We start from the raw sequence: 16,226 nt of genomic DNA, 5'->3' as shown, positions 1-16,226 counted from the left end.
TACAACCATTCTTAACTCCATGGTACCTACATAATGACTTACAACCATTCTTAACTCCACTCCCAGAGCAACCAATGCCCTCTTCAGCCTCCTCAGGCATCAGGTATATGGCATGTGGCATATGCAAGCAAAAGACTCATATACATTTTTTAAAAAAAACTTTTCAAAAACCTTAAAAATAACTGTATAGATAGAGAAATTAATACAATATATGAAGGCGAGGACTATGGTTCAGTAGTAGAATGCTTGCCCGGTATACACAAGGCCCTGGGTGCAGTTTCTAGTGCTATTAAAAGGGTTCTTAACCAAGTTGGAGGGATGGCTTAACAGTTAAGAGCTTAGACTGCTCTTGCCAACGATCCAAACTCATTTTCTAGCACCCGCACAGAGTGGCTCACAACCACCTGTAACCTCAGCTCCAGAGAATTTAACACCATTTTTTGAACTCCTTGGGCATTTACACTCATGTGCTTGTGTTTTTTTTAAAAGACAATATGGTATCACTGCAACAAAGGCATATTTTAGATCAATGGGAGAAAATTCTGAACCAGGAATAAATGCATTTATTCTCAGTTGACCTTTTCTGAGAAAGTCTCCTGTATTCATGGAGCCCATACTGGCTTTGGAATCCTCTCGTGATCATCCAACTCTCCTCGTGATTATTGGGATTACTGAGTTTATCAAAAACAATCTGTGGGGAGGAATAAAACATTGAAGAGGAAAAGGCTTTTCAAGAAATTGTGTCGGGATAGTTTTGTATTAGCAGATAGTCCGCTGTACTTTGACCTTTTTTTTTTTTTTTTGAGACAGGGTTTCTCTGTATAGCCCTGGCTGTCCTGGAACTCACTTTGTAGGCCAGGCTGGCCTCGAACTCAGAAATCCGCCTGCCCCTGCCTCCCGAGTACTGAGACCAAAGGTGCGCGCCACCACGCCCAGCACTTTGACCATTTATAAGCTGGAATATGGCTCAGTGGCAGAGTCCTTGCTTAGTGTGTGAGAATAGCCGTGTACTGACACCAGCAAGGGTGGGAACCTCAGCCAAAAATTTAACTAAAAATGGGTCATAATGTGAGAAGACAATCCAGAGAGAACAGAATGGAACATTTTCAAGTCATGCGTACAGTAAAGGATTTTTACCTAGAATACATGAAGAATTTCTGTAATAGCATGAAAACCAGATTAACTGGACTTTGTGGTGCACACCTTTAGTCCTAGTACTTGGGAGGCAGAGGCAGGCAGATCTCTGAGTTCCAGGGGCAGCTTGGTCTACAGAGCAATTTCCAGGATAGCCAAGGCTATACAGAGAAACTCTGCCTTGAAATACAACCCCCTCCCCCAAAAAACCAACCAAACAAAAGACTTAGTATTGGGGGCTGGCTAGATGACCAGTGGCTGCTTTCCTAGAGGACCCAGGTTCAATTCCCAGCACCTACATGGCATCTCAAAACTGTAACTCACATAAACATACATGCAAGCAAACTAGCAATGCACATAAATAAAAATAAATTATTAAGAAAGAAAAAGGCAAAGTACTTTATAGACATTTCTCAAAAAAGGATAGACAATGGCTGATAAGCACATGAAGACAGACAGTTTCTACCCCTAGGGAAAAGGTGGGTATGGTGACTCATGCCTATAATCCTAGTTCTTAGGAGGCCAATGCAGGAAGAGTCTAAGACTAGCCTGGGTTACAGAAGTCGTTCTTTATCCTCCCAAAAGTAAGCTACAACTAGATAATAACATTAGGATAGCTGTCAACTGAAAAACAAAATAGGAACAAGCGTTGTTAAGGATGTGGACAAATGGAAGCCCCGGAACCCTACCCACAAGACATGGCAGTTCTCATGGTAATCTCAGCATTGAAGAATGAGGAACAGTTCAGTGTTAGAGGGTAGCCTGGGCTACAGCGTACCTTCCATGTTACCCTGGGCCAGGGTGAGATCTAGCATCAAAGTCAAACAGAAAAGAAAACCAGTTTTAAACAATTTCAGAACCTCTGAAGTGGTTAGTTACCGTCTGACTCAGCAGTCATACCAGTTATTGTGTATGCCCATCACCCAAAGGAGTAAATTCACACGGCATTTGCACAGATCATTTTTTCATAACTGTGAAAGGTAGAAATGACTCAGCCAACGGATGGAACAATGATGTGTAGGCACGATACACACACAGAGGAATCTTCCCGTGCAGTGGGGAGAGCAGCACCGATATGCTTCAACATGGAGGATTTCTCAAACATGCTAAGCGAAAGGCGCCAAATTCAAGATATCACACTGAATGTAATCAACATGAAACGTCAGAAGAAGACGAAGTGCAGAGACAGAAAGTAGATTCACTGGAAGCTGAGGCGGAGAAGAGAGAAATGACTGTTAATGAATTTCTTTTAGGGTAGTGAAAAATGTTCTAAAATTAGATAAGGGTGAGTTGTACTCAACCCTAAATGCACTATAAACCACACCCTCTCTGAATGTGTATTCTGGCCTCTGTGGACTCCCACACATGGGCATACCCACACACAGACTCACACACACACACACACACACACATATATGTACATTTTTTTGGGACAAGGGCCCATATTACTATGTTGTTGAGGATATATCTTTTTCTATAGTTTTGTTTTCATATGATATGTTTTTTTAATTAGGGTTTTGCTTTTGTGTACATTGATGTTATGCCTTCATGTATGTCTTTGTGAGGATACCCTGAAACTGGAATTAAGAGACAGTTGTGAGCTGCCACGTGGGTATTGGAAAGTGAACCCTGATTCTCTGGAACAGCAGCCAGTGCGGTTAACTGCAGAGGGCTGAGCCATCTCTCCAGCCTCTGTGAGGATAGATCTTTTTTCCACCTCCTAAATGCTGGGATTATAAATGTGTCACTCTCCCTGAATTATACAGTTTAAAATAGGTGAATTATGAATTACTGAAGTTACATTTCAAACCTAAAGCTAAGAGTTAAATGTATTTTCATAGAAGACATAGAAGAAAGTATTTGATTTGGATTACCCACAAACAAATGAAGAAAGAAAGAAAAAAAAAGAAAAAAAAGTAAAATTTAAAAGGTATTAAGAAAGGCTGGTAACGGCACAGACCTTTAATCCCAGCACTCTGGAGGCAGATGAGTGGATCTCTGAGTTTGAGGCCAGCCTGATCTACAAAGTATGTTTCAGGGCAGCTAGAACTACACAGAGAAATGCTGCCTCAAAAAACAAAACAAAATAGCAAACAAGGAAGGAAGGAAGGGAGGGAGGGAGGGAGGGAGGGAGGGAGGGAGGAAGGGAGGGAGGAAGAAATGGCTCCGTGGATGAAAGCGCACAGTCTCTTTCAGCTCTTTCAGAGGACCTGAGTGCAGTACCCAGTGCTCACAGCAGGCAGCTCCCAACCAGCTCTAACTCAAGCATCAGAGGATCCAGTGGCCTCTGTGGACTAACTCACACACATGCAATACCCACACATAGACTCCCAGGTACACATCACTTACAGTATTACAATAAATCATTAGAAAAAAGACATTGGAGCTGGGTGCCTTTAATCCTAGCACTTGGGAGGCAGAGGCAGGTGGATCTATTTGAGTTTGAGGCCAGGCTGTCCCCAGAGTGAGTTCCAGGATAGCCTGACAGCCAGGGCTACACAGAGAAACCTGTTTTGAAAAATGAGAGAGAGGGGGAGGGAAGGAGGGAAGGAAGAGGAAGAGGACCGCTGGTGAGATGGCTCAGCAAGTAAGAACACTGGCTGCTCTTACGAAGGTCCTGAGTTCAAATCCCAGCAACCACATAGTGGCTCACAACCATCCATAATGAGATCTGACCACCTCTTCTGGTGCGTCTGAAGACAGCTACAGTGTACTTAAATATAATAATAAATAAATCTTTGGACCGGACCAAGCAGAGACTACTGAGCAAGTGGGATTGACGGAACGAGCAGAGGTCCTAAATTCAATTCCCAACAACCAGTTGAAGGCTCACAACTATTTACAGCTACAGTGTGTACTCATATACCTAAAGTAAATAAATAAATCTTTTGAAGGAAAGGAGAAGAAAAGAACAAGAAGATGACAAAGACAGTGACAGAAGACACCGGGCTAGAGTTCAGTCATCAAGAGCTCAGCCTGCTCTTACACAGGACCTCAGTTCCCAGCAACTACAGCAGGAGGCTCACATCATCTGTAACTCCAGCTCCTGGGGAACCAACACTGGCCTCTGCAGCTGCCCTCACTCCCATGCACACACATACATACAGTTAAAGATGACATGGAGGGGGCTGGAGAGATGGCTCAGTGGTTAAGTGCTCTGACTGCAGCTGGGCAGTGGTGGCGCGCACCTTTAATCCCAGCACTTGGGAGGCAGAGACAGATGGATTTCTGAGTTCGAGACCAGCCTGGTCTACAAAGTGAGTTCCAGGACAGCCAGGACTATACAGAGAAACCCTGTCTTGAAAAAAGCAAAACAAAACAACAAACAAACAAAAAAAGAGCTCTGACTGCTCTCCCGAAGGTCCTGAGTTCAAATCCCAGCAACCACATGGTGGCTTACAACCATGTGAAATGAGATCTGACGCCCTCTTCTCGTGTGTCTGAAGACAGCTACAATGTACTTATATATATTAATAAATAAATCTTTTTAAAAAATTTTAAAAAGATGACATGGAGGAGCCGAAAAGACAAGACATACATGTAATTACTAAGGAAAAGCAACTGCAGTCCTGGTCACTGACAAGTATGATAGAAATGTAATGGAAATGTCCATGAAAAAGGAGTCAGACGTGCAGGGGCTTAGGAGGTGAAGGCAAGAGGGTCAGGAGTTCAAGGCTGGCCTTGTCTACATAGCGAGTTGGAGGAGGCCAGCCTGGACTACAGAAGATCCTGTCTCACCCCCTCCCCTGCAAAACAAAGAAACACCTCAGCGTCAATGAGGTGCCACTTATACCCTTTAGGAGGCCCAAAATAAAAAAAGGCAGAAATTACCAAATGTAGATGCAGAGATTAGAGTCCTTATGATTTGCTAAGGGAAAATGTAATATGGTACAGACATTTTGGAAAGAATTCAGCAGTCTTTTAAATTAACTTGTAAATGTTAAATATGGGGTGGTCTTGTTCCCCATTACCAGGAATCTGGTCGAGAACATTTTAGCCCTCCAAAATGTCCCACTGTGCCTGGTACAATTAATTCTCATTGCCTCCTAGGACAAGGTGGCTGACATCCTTGTCTTAACTCAAAGGTCTTGATTCGAAGAGACACCTTGGCAACTCTTACAAAAGAAAGCATTTGCTGTATGTATGACTTGCTTACAGTTTCACAGGGTTGGTTCATTATCATCCTGGTGGGAAGCTGGCAAGTGTGGTGGTGGTGCAGTCCTGGAGAGCTTTACATCCTGATCCAGGCAACAAACACATCAAGATGCTGGGCCTGGCATGGGCCTTTTAGACCTCACTTTCTTGCTGACACCCTTCCTCCAGCAAAGTCACACCTGCTAATCCTTCCTAAACAGTCCACCAACTGATTGACTACGCATTCAAATGTATGAGCCTGTAGGGGCCATTCTCATTTGAGCCACCACAACCTATAATTTCAGTTCTTGTGAGGCGGAGGCAGAAGGATTACTCCAATTTCTAGGCTAGTTTGGGGCACATAGTAAGTCCCAGGTCACCCAGGACTGTCTACTAAGGCCTTGTCGCAGAAAACAAAAACTCACTGCCATCCTCAACTCTACGCTCTGTCTGTTCTCTGTCCTGTCTCTGTGCGCTGCTTCTGTTCCCCACCCCACAGAAACACAGCGGACACCTGAGGCTGCCATCTCCCACTGAGCTTGTTTGGAAAGTTTAGTTCTTTGACATGCGTCAGAAGTTCATTCCTGTAAGGCACTGAATATATTGTATTGTAGGAACATAATATTTTAAAGTGTTAAAAGTTAGAGCTGAAGCCGGGCAGTAGTGGCGCATGCCTTTAATCCCAGCACTTGGGAGGCAGAGGCAGGCAGATTTCTGAGTTCGAGGCCAGCCTGGTCTACAGAGTGAGTTCCAGGACAGCCAGGGCTACTCAGAGAAACCCTGTCTCGAAAAACCAAAAAAAAAAAGTTAGAGCTGAGAGTGCAGCTCAGTGTCCCCTGACATCTGTGGACCCCTAAGCTCACTTCTCAGCATGGCAAAAATAATAAATGTTTAAAAAGAAAAAAAGAAGAAAAATTTACGGTATTTTGCTCATCCATTTACTGATTAGTGGATATTGGATTGTTTTAGTGTAACTTACTACTTAGAGAAGCAGTGCTAAGAGAGCTGTCTCACGGAATAGCAGCTCCTGTTGCCCTTCTGAGAGACCTGTGCCATATTCCTGTTCGTGGGACATTTACTTGGCAGTTTACAGTTATGTGTAACTGCATTTCAGAAGTTCCAATGGCCTGTTTTGGTCCCTATGTCTACTTGGCACATGTGTGGTACACATATGTACATGCAGGCATCTATATGTAGTAAAATTAATTTTTTACATGTAAATTTTTTAAAAATACAATGAGGGCTAGAGTTATGGCTCAGTCATTAAGAGCATTGACTGAACTTCCAGAGGTTCTGAGTTCAATTCCCAGCAACCACATGGTGGTTCACAACCATCTGTAATGGGAACTGATGCCCTCTTCTGCCATGCAGGCATAAGAGCACTCATATACATTAGATAAAAAAATACGATTCTATGAACATCTGCATGCTTTTTGAGTATACATGTGTTTTCATTTTTGCATGTGTCAGTATGTGTGTGGTATATGTGTTTATGCATGCACATGTGTGTGTGCTTTCTTGTGGGGGTCAGATTGCTCCCCACCCCCTCAGTTTTTGAGACAGGCTCTCTCACTGAACCTGAAGCTAAGCAGTTTAGCTGTGCTGGCTGGGTCCCTGAGCTCCCGGAACCCACTACCTTTCCTTACCAGTGTTGGGATTGATTGCACGCATGCGCCGCTGTTTTCAACTTTTTACCTGTGTGCTGGGACTCAAACTCAGACCTCTGCTCTCATAGGAAGTGCTTTACCACTGTCTCCAGCTTTTCCCTCCTCCTGCCCAACCCCATCTGTCAGTCACTCCTGAGACCTCAGCATTAACTCTCCTGTCTTGCTTATTTATTAAAACAAAGACCATTTACTGCATGAGTGACAACAACTGTCCTCTTCCTTTGGGAGGGAGGGAGGGGTTGGCTTTATTTATTTATTTTGTGATAAGGTCTTCAAAATACAGGTTTTAGCTTAAAACAGAGCTAGATTTTATCCCAATGTTGTCATCTACCAACTGTGTGGCCCAATTAAATTTTATTGGGCTTTGTTTTTAAGCTACATTAAATAAAGTTATTTTAAAATACAGTTCCATTTATTGGAATAATCAAATATATAACTCCATTACTCCAAAAGTAAACAGTACAAGATTAATATTTTCCACTTACAGGCAGGACATTTGTTTATACTGTGACCTTAATAAGGGAAAATATGCAAAGAGGCTTCCCAGCAGGAACCATTAGAATGAGATAGCCATTGCTAAAATCTAAAATTATTTGCATGTTTGCCCTATATAATATGAAGTTTTTATGACTTGAAAATTTGAAGATTTGGGTTTGGAATTTTGCCACAGTTTTACCACTCATTGTTTCTCAAGTGGGGTTGTGTTTGGCTCTTCGGCATGCTACATAGTAATTATGTTATATGTTAAAAACATCCATGGTCTAAATTTTCTGTCTAGGTTCAGAGGTCAGGTGTTTGTTTGTAATTATATCAGGCAGTGCAGTCTTCAGTTCTGATTTATTTCCTGTTTTATTCTGGGCAGGGGGCTGTGGATACTGGTAATTTGAGTATACTGGTTTGTCCACGAGATAAGCAAAACAAAAGATTGCAGTTGGGTGTAGAAAACAGAATGTTTTTGAGACTAAAGGGTCTGATTTACAGCCCTTGTTTGCCTCTGCCAGAAAGGAAACTTTCCCTGGGCTTTATCAGGGTGAGCATTTATCACCTCAGCCATTGTCTCTCTTAACCACAGTGCAGAACAGGAAAGGAAAAGCCAGACAGGTTTGTGCCCCGAGGCCGCCGCATGCCCTGTCCTCTCTTCCCTGGGTCTGTGTGTCTGTGTGTACATATAAACAGCAATGCTGAGATGTGTGCTTGTATTCACGAGGCTGAGATGTGTGGCTGGTCCTCCCCCTCCACTGCTCCTCATCTCTCTCAGACTGTTGGATGCAGTTGAGTTTGCAACAGGGATTTGGGTTTACACAGACTCTCTTGGCTTCTGATGCTTCTTAGCCACTGTCTTTCTTCAATCACTGGGGTCTTTGATCCACGGGGCCTAAGGCAGAGGTGTTATAATCTTTGCAGATAACATTGAGTTCCATCTTTGGTTGATGTGAATCTCCACAAATGTTTTTTTTTTTCAAGACAGAGTTTCTCTGTACAGCCCTGGTTGTCCTGGAACTCACTCTGTAGACCAGGCTGATCTCGAACTGACAAAGATCTGCCTGCTTCTGTGCTGGAATTAAAGACATGCATTCCCCACCACACCCCTCGAAAATCATTTTAGTCTGTGTGTTACTGGCCATGGTTTTAAATTTTGTATATCAAAACTTGACTTGAGGGTAGGAGGAAGGCAGGCTGTCCTTGTGCTCTTGGACACGGTGATCCTCCTGATGGAGCTTCCTGTGTATCTGGGACTACAGGCACACACTGCTGTGCTATATAGTTTGGTGGGATTTTGTTTTTAATGAAATTTCAATATGTAGGCTGACCTAGCCTTGAACTGACAATCCGTCTTCCTCTGTCTCCTGGGTGTTAGAATTATAGGTCTGTTCTGCCACATTAGACAGCCCTTGATTTTAATACAAGACAAAGACTGCATTCAGCTTTATATATCATTTTCGAGACAGGTTCTCTCTATACAGCGTGGCTGGCTTGGAACTCCCTGTGATCACAGAGATCCAACTGCTTCTGCTGCCCGAGTATTGGGATTAAAGGCAGGCCACCACCCTCCTAAGCCCCTTCTTTCTTATAAAATTGGGTGAGATTCGCCAGGCATGGTGGCAGAGACCTGTGATCTCAGCATGTAGGAGGTAGAGGCAGAAGAGCCAGCAGTTCAAGGTCACCCTCAGCTACCTAATGACTTTGAGGTCAGCATGTCACATGAGAGCCTGTCTCGAAGAAAAGGCAAAATACATTTCTTGTAGAACCCTGCCACCTGCTTACCCTGATGCCTAGGCATGTTAGAGCTCCTGGCTTTCAGAGTTAGATAGATCACTGTGCTATATAAACCTATCAATCCCAATGACCTTCCACCCCACGTTCCTGTCTGACTACTGTCAGATCCCACACTGAATTCATCTGGACAACTTTGGTTACCAGGATGGCTTCTTAACATTCCTTACTGGGACAAGCCACCCTCCACGTTAATAAAGAAACAAAAACAAACAAACAAACAAACAAACAAACAGCTTATCTTGTCTTGTGTTCTTAGTGCTGAGCGTGGGCCCAGGACCGTGCAGAGATGTTAGGTAAATGCTCTGAACTATATCTGTCTCAGCTTTTAGGTTGGGTTTTGTTGTTGTTGCTGTTTACGTTGGGTTTGTTGTTGGTTGGTTGGTTGGTTTGGTTATTTGAGACTGGGTCTCAATATGTAGCTCAGACTCTATAACTATAGGCACACAACCGCACACCCAGCCAGATCTTTTTTTTCCTAGTTTCATCCGATGTCTAAGAAACAGATAATTCCTGCTATATAGGAATACATCTCAGTGCCAATGGTAATGGCTCAGTTCATTTGAGAAGACTACCTTCTATGGAAGGCAATTAGGCTCCTCCCCTCTATCAATAATGCGCTTGGAAAATAGGGCCAGCAAGTGTGCAGCATGCATAATGAATGGATGGAGGTGCTGTGCTGGCATGCATTGCGTGCTGCGCTGTGGCAGCCAGCTACTGCGTTTCTGGGTTCAGCAAGTTTCGAGGGGCAGCTCATTGCTACATTGGTTTGGGCACTGTTGCTCTTTGCAAGTGTTTTCCTGATCTTTAGTTTAAGAATGGCCTCACTCTTTGGTGGGTGATCTCAGCCACATGGTCAAATTTAGTAGGTGTTTCTGAACTCAAGCCTCGAGTCTAGAAAGGAAGATCTGAATGTTCAGTTCTGTTTTCTGTTACATCTGTCTTCTCCCGATCCCTTCCTGTGGCTTCTTTGTAGCTGAAAGTGTGAAAACTCAGTTTTTTAGCTTACTGAAAAGAATCTCAAAAATCCCGGCTGACTGCGAGTTTATATTTACCCCAGCTGTATTATACACAAGGCTTTGTAGGTTCCTAAGTTCTTTGCATTAACTTCAGAGTCTATGAGCGTATTGACAACATTTTCTAAGGTGTGAGTCCTTTTCTTGGATAGTCTGCCCTAGGGGCAGCTTAGAGAGATCTGACAGTGTAGGATGTGGCACAACATGCCTGGATGTTCTTGGGAAGTAGAGGCAGGAGTTCAAGACTATCCTCAGCTACTTAAACAAGTTTGAAGCCTACCTAGGCTACATGAGACCCTGCCTCAAAAATAACCCAAAACCAGCAAACAAACCAGCCAACCAAGATATTAGAATAAAAGAAATCTGTGTCCCTATCAGAGTTAAAATATGCCACTAGATAAGTGGTTCTCAATATTCCTAATGCTGCAACACTTTAATATAGTTACTTCATATTGTGTAACCCCAACCATGAAATTATTTTCATTGCTACTTCATAACTGTAATTTTCCTAGTTATTAGTCACAGTATAAATATCTGATATAATATACAAGATGGTCTTAGACAACCCCAATGAAAAGGTCACTCAACCTGGAATGATTTGGGATCGGGATCCACGGACCGAGAATCCTTACACTAGACTTACCTGTGTCCTCGAGTTTCTTGTTGACTGCACTTTGTAGCCCAGGCTGGCCTTGAATCTAAGTTATGCCTTAGCCTCCCAAGTGCTAGGATTGTAGGAACACACCATTGTGCTGGCCACCTCCCTTGTTCAATAGCAAGTCAGTGTGGAGAGCCTGGATTGGAAGGGTATATACAAGTGCCAATGAGGAGATGACAGAACGGTGGGTATGAGCTACATTTAAAAACTTCAGGAGGGCTGGCGAGATGGCTCAGCGTGTAAGAGCACTGACTGCTCTTCCAAAGGTCCTGAGTTCAAATCCCAGCAACCACATGGTGACTCACAACCATCCGTAATGAGATCTGACGCCCTCTTCTGGTGTGTCTGAAGACAGCTACAGTGTACTTACATATAATAAATAAATAAGTCTTTAAAAAAAAATAAGAATAGTTTAAAAAAAAAAAAAACTTCAGGCAAGCTGGGCGTGGTAGTGCACGCCTTTAATCCCAGCACCTGGGAGGCAGAGGCAGGCAGATTTTAGAGTTCAAGACCAGCCTGGTCTACAAAGTAAGTTCTAGGATAGCCAGAGCTACACAGAGAAAACCTGTCTCAAAAAAACCAAAAAACAAACAAAAAAAATTTCAGGCAAAGATGATACATGCGTATACATATGCTGAGACCTCTAGTCAAGATTCTCAAATGCTCAGGAACTGCCTCAAGGTGAGGTAGAAAACTCAGGACCAAGCCTGGTAATATATGCTAGTCCCAGCCCTTGGGAGGCATATGCAGACAGATCTCTGTGAGTTCAAGACTAGCCTGGCCTGCATAGGGAGTTCTAGGCCGTCATGGACTACACAGATGAAACCTTGTTTCAGAAAACAAAAAAAAAAACAAAAACAAGCAGGATGTCAGGAGCTGACTCAGTTGTTACAGTGTTTGCTATCGAGCCTGAGGACCCTGGTGAAAATCCCTGTGTGGTCTGTTTGTAGACCCAGCAGTAGGGAAGGGGGAAACAGGTCAATCTCCGGGCTCACTCAGTGGCCTTTTATGGACTTTGTTGGCTTTTGGTTAATGGTATTTTAGGTCAGGATGAGGACTCAAGCTTGTTACAAGAACAGAAATTAGCCGGTCGTGTTGGTGCAGGCCTTTAATCCCAGCACTCAGGAGGCAGAGGCAGGCGGATTTCTGAGTTCAATGCCAGCCTTGTCTACAAAGTGAATTCCAGGACAGTCAGGGGTATACAGAGAAACCCTGTCTCGAAAAAAACCAAAAAAGAAAAACAAAACAAAACAAAACAGAAATGGCCTCTTTGTTTGTTGTTTCCGGTTCTGATGAGGTTTTGCTAATTCTGTGCCAGGATCTGAAATCAGAAGAAATGTATCTGACTCTTTGTTGGGAGACCTAACCTTTGCCTTTCCCCTCCATCCGGTCTCATGGCACTCTGCTTGTCTGATTCTTTTTGTCTGTCACTCTCCAGGCAGCTATTTTGCCAGCCACTTCATCATGGGCGGAGAGAAGTTTGACTCCACGCATCCGGAGGGTTACCTGTTTGGCGAGAACAGTGACCTGAACTTCCTGGGAAACAGGCCAGTGGCGGTAAGGGCAGACTCTCTTTACTGGCTGTGAGCCTCAAGTGACCAATGCACTGTTAAGAACAAGTTTGTTGATGTGGCAGGGGCTCTACGGGTTCGGTGTCTTGGTGTTGCAAGGCTGAGGGAGCTTGGAGCTTTCCTGAGGAATCCCACTTCTAAGGGTACCTCCTTAACAGTTCTGACCAGCGAAGGCAAGAGCTGTGTTTATTGTTGTGTGCTAGACCTAGCACAAAGCCTGCTACAAAACGAAAAGCCTTGGCAAATATTTGTTGAGTGAATGAATGAAGTTTCCCTGGCTTTGGAGTTGCACACAGTCATGCCAGCACTTGAGAGGCTGAGGCAAGAGGTTTGCTGAGAATTCAAGGCCATCTTAGGCTCCAGAGTCAACTCTTGGGCTCTGTAAACTTTAAATGGGGACCATCTCTACGTCTGCGTGAGGCTTTATAAAACAGCTGTCAGTGTGCAGAGGAAGACCCAGGTACTGTTCTCCACATGAAGACCTACCCAAGGGAGGACATACTGGGGTTTGTTTTGTTTTTTTGTGTTGTTGTTTTGGTTTTTTTGTTTGTTTGTTTGTTTGTTTTGTGGATATAGGGCCGTATGAAAGTGCTATATCTCCAGGCCTCAGAGGACTATTTATTGTATTGGTTTTTTGAGATAGGCTCTCTATTTCGTAGGTCTGGTCTGGCTGTCCTAGAATTTTTTTATGTAGACCAGATTGGTTGAACTTACAGAGCTCTACCTGCCTTTCCTTCTGAGTGCTGGGATTAAAGGTGTGGACTACCATGCCAAGTTTGTTATATTTTATTTTCTTGTTTTTGTTTGTTTGTTTGTTTTTTGTTTTGCTTTTTTTTTTGTTTTGTTTTTCGAGCCAGGGTTTCTCTATATAGCCCAGGCTGTCCTGAAAATCACTTTGTAGACCAGGTTGACCTCGAACTCAGAAATCCGCCTGCTTCTGCCTCCTAAGTGCTTATATTTTATTTTCTTAATCATTTCACTTGGTAGGACAGACTGTCTTGGACCTCTCTGTGGTCTAGACTCAAGTTTTTCTACCTTGGCTTCCTAAATGCAGGATAGCAAGCCCAGGCCACCGTGTCTACCTGTCCTGGGACTTGTAGTCCCTCTCATTTAATTTCATCAGTGAGAGACCTGCACTTCTTTTTGTTATTATTGTTGTTTTTCGAGACAGGGTTTCTCTGTGTAGCCCTGGCTGTCCTGGAACTCACTCTGTAGACCAGGCTGGCCTCGAACTCAGAAATCTGCCTGCCTCTGCCTCCCAAGTACTGGGATTAAAGGTGTGCACCACCACTGGCCGGTAGACCTGCACTTCTGAAAGACAAGTAGTGGTAGAAGCTGGCATATAGAGACCGTGTGCCTGGTCCGGGGACCTTTCCAATGTTTTATATGAAATTTGCTCCCTGTCTTATAAGTAGATCTCCTTTGCTGAAAATCAGTCTTTTGCCTCTTGCTGCTTCGGAGAACTCTCTCTTCACAAAACTTCCACATTAGTGGGACAGATAGAACACACAACAGGAAATGTCAGCTAAGAGAGAAGGTCTGCAGTGACTGAGTTCTGCAGGAATGAGAGTGGGAGGGAGTGCTGCTGACATTGTTTGGGTGCTGTGCTGAGGGACTTGGGTGGGGCTTTGGGAACTGACTGGGCTGGTGGGAAAGGACTCTCACCTGGAGGGAGGTGCAGTAAACTAAGCCACCCCTGTGTTTGTAAACTTGGCAGTCACTGAGCCACTGCCAGTGCCAGCTCTGGGGTAGGTGCTACGGACACAGGGCTGAAGTGACCGAGTTTGAGCCTCTTGAAACAGATAAGGGAGGCCAACTGTCCTGTGGCAGAGCAACAGTGGAGAGCTGAGTGGGCTGCACTGCCTGAGAGGCTGCCATCCCCTCCTTAGGCTGGGGACGGTTTGGGGGTGCTGAGTGACTCAGAGAAATCGTGTTCAGGAAGGTTGACAGTGCTGGTTCTCACCCTGTCCTGGGTGACCCCTCCCCTAACATAGGACTTTGTAGTTCTAATTTTCTAAGTAAAGGTGCATTTCTCTCACCACAGTGCTGAGATGAGTTCTGCGAATTCATGGTGAGTTTGGGCCAAATGGCAAGTTCTAGGCCAGTCTGTGTGTGTGTGTGTGTGTGTGTGTGTGTGTGTGTGTGTGTGCATGTATTTAAATGGCCTCTTCTGCCTGTAACGATGACTTGAAGACAACCAAAAGCGTCTTTTATATAGGTGTACTTATGATGGCACACTTCCCCCAGGCGGGTCACCTCGGTTATATCTCCGTGCAGGACCCTGCATGACTAAGCTTCTCCTGAGTTACTAGGTAGCAGCCTTGACCTTAACTCTTGACCTTCCACCCCGAAGGAGTATTCACATTGGTGTTCTTGTTGGTATGTTGGTTTCTGTAGCACCCATCATGTATGTTTAATGCCGAACAGAGATTTATTTAATGTATGACTACACTGTAGCTGTCTTCAAACACACCAGAAGAGAGCATCAGATCCCACTACAGATGGTTGTGAGCCACCATGTGGTTGTTGCAAATTGAACTCAGGACTTTTGGAAGAGCAGTCAGTGCCCTTAACCTCTGAGCCATCTCTCCAGCCCCTAGAGATTTTTTTTTTAATCATATTAAGTCAGCTATGGGGTTCATGCCTGTAATGTGGTACTTCAGAAGCTGAGGTGGGAGGGGGTCAAGTCTGAGGCCAGTTTGGGTTATGTGGAGACACTTTCAAAAAACCAAAATAGGCCAGTAGTGGTGGCTCATTTCTATATACTCCAGCACTCTGGCCCAATGATGGTGGCACTGTTAATCCTAGCACTCAGGAGGCAGAGGCAGGAGGATGTCTGTGAGTTAAATTCAGGCCTGGTTTACAGAGTTCCAGGACAGCCAAAGCTACACAAAGAAACCTTCTTTTGAAACGCAAAAGAGCAAACAACTCTAGCACTCAGGATGTTGAGGCAGGGGAATCATCGGGAGGCCAGACTGGGCTATCGCCGAGACACTGTCTCTAAAATAGAAAGCAGTGCACAGAATGAGTGCAGCACGCATCTCCTCTCTACACACGTATTGAACCCTTTCTAGCTCGGTTGTCTTAAGCAGTGTATGTGTGTTATCTCATCTTGTCTTCAGCCTAATGAGAACGGTGCTCATTCACCAGGCGCACAGAGCCACGGAGTTTAATATTGCCAAGCCTGCAAGGGAGCCAGTCAGCTTCTGACCTCGCTGTGCTTCAGGGCCTCAGCTCTGCTGTTGGTCACGGTCAGGCACACCCAGGCTCTCCCACATTCTGGCCAGGAACCCTTGTGGGGTTCACCAAGAGCGTTTTGTAGGTTTGGTTGAGATCTAAAAGGGCTCAAGGATTGCTGTGCCCTCCTGGAGCATTCCCTCAGAGAGTAAGCATGTGGTGTGTAATTCCATCTGCTGAGCTGACCTCTGGCTTTGCCTGGATGCTCTTTAGGTTTGATTGGGGGACATCCTGAAACCGAGAGTAGGCAGGGAGCTTTTGTTCAGTAGAACTGACTTGACTCTCAAGTGACAGAGCTGGGTGCCTGCTGGAGAGCATCAGGTTACAGAGCAGAGAAGACAGCCTTTTAAAGCCATCCAGCAGCAGGGGGCAAGAGCCACTCCTCTTTCCAGAGAGGGGGAGGGGTAGGGGTAGGGGGAAGATGACAGGCTGAGAAACGTATTGAAATGAATTGTCACATTGAAATATAAAAGTACCCAAGGAGTTGTTGGGGGCTGCAACCCTGTAGGTGCAACAATAATATGAACTAACCAGT

General features: G+C 44.5%; 1 protein-coding gene across 2 annotated transcripts in view; it reads left to right on the top strand.

Moving 5' to 3' along the window:
- The window catches only part of Rnf157 (ring finger protein 157), a 72,774-nt gene that overhangs the window by 4,451 nt on the left and 52,097 nt on the right, over positions 1–16,226 (top strand). For both annotated transcript variants that reach the window (XM_021212324.2, XM_029546204.1), the window contains exon 2: positions 12,322–12,440. In XM_021212324.2, the coding sequence (XP_021067983.1) occupies positions 12,322–12,440 (119 nt within the window). The remainder of the gene's footprint in view (positions 1–12,321; positions 12,441–16,226) is intronic.

The sequence above is a fragment of the Mus pahari genome, chromosome 14 (genome assembly GCF_900095145.1).
Source record: "Mus pahari chromosome 14, PAHARI_EIJ_v1.1, whole genome shotgun sequence".
NCBI classification, from domain to species: Eukaryota; Metazoa; Chordata; class Mammalia; order Rodentia; family Muridae; genus Mus; species Mus pahari.
This window is presented reverse-complemented; position numbering and strand designations above follow the sequence as displayed.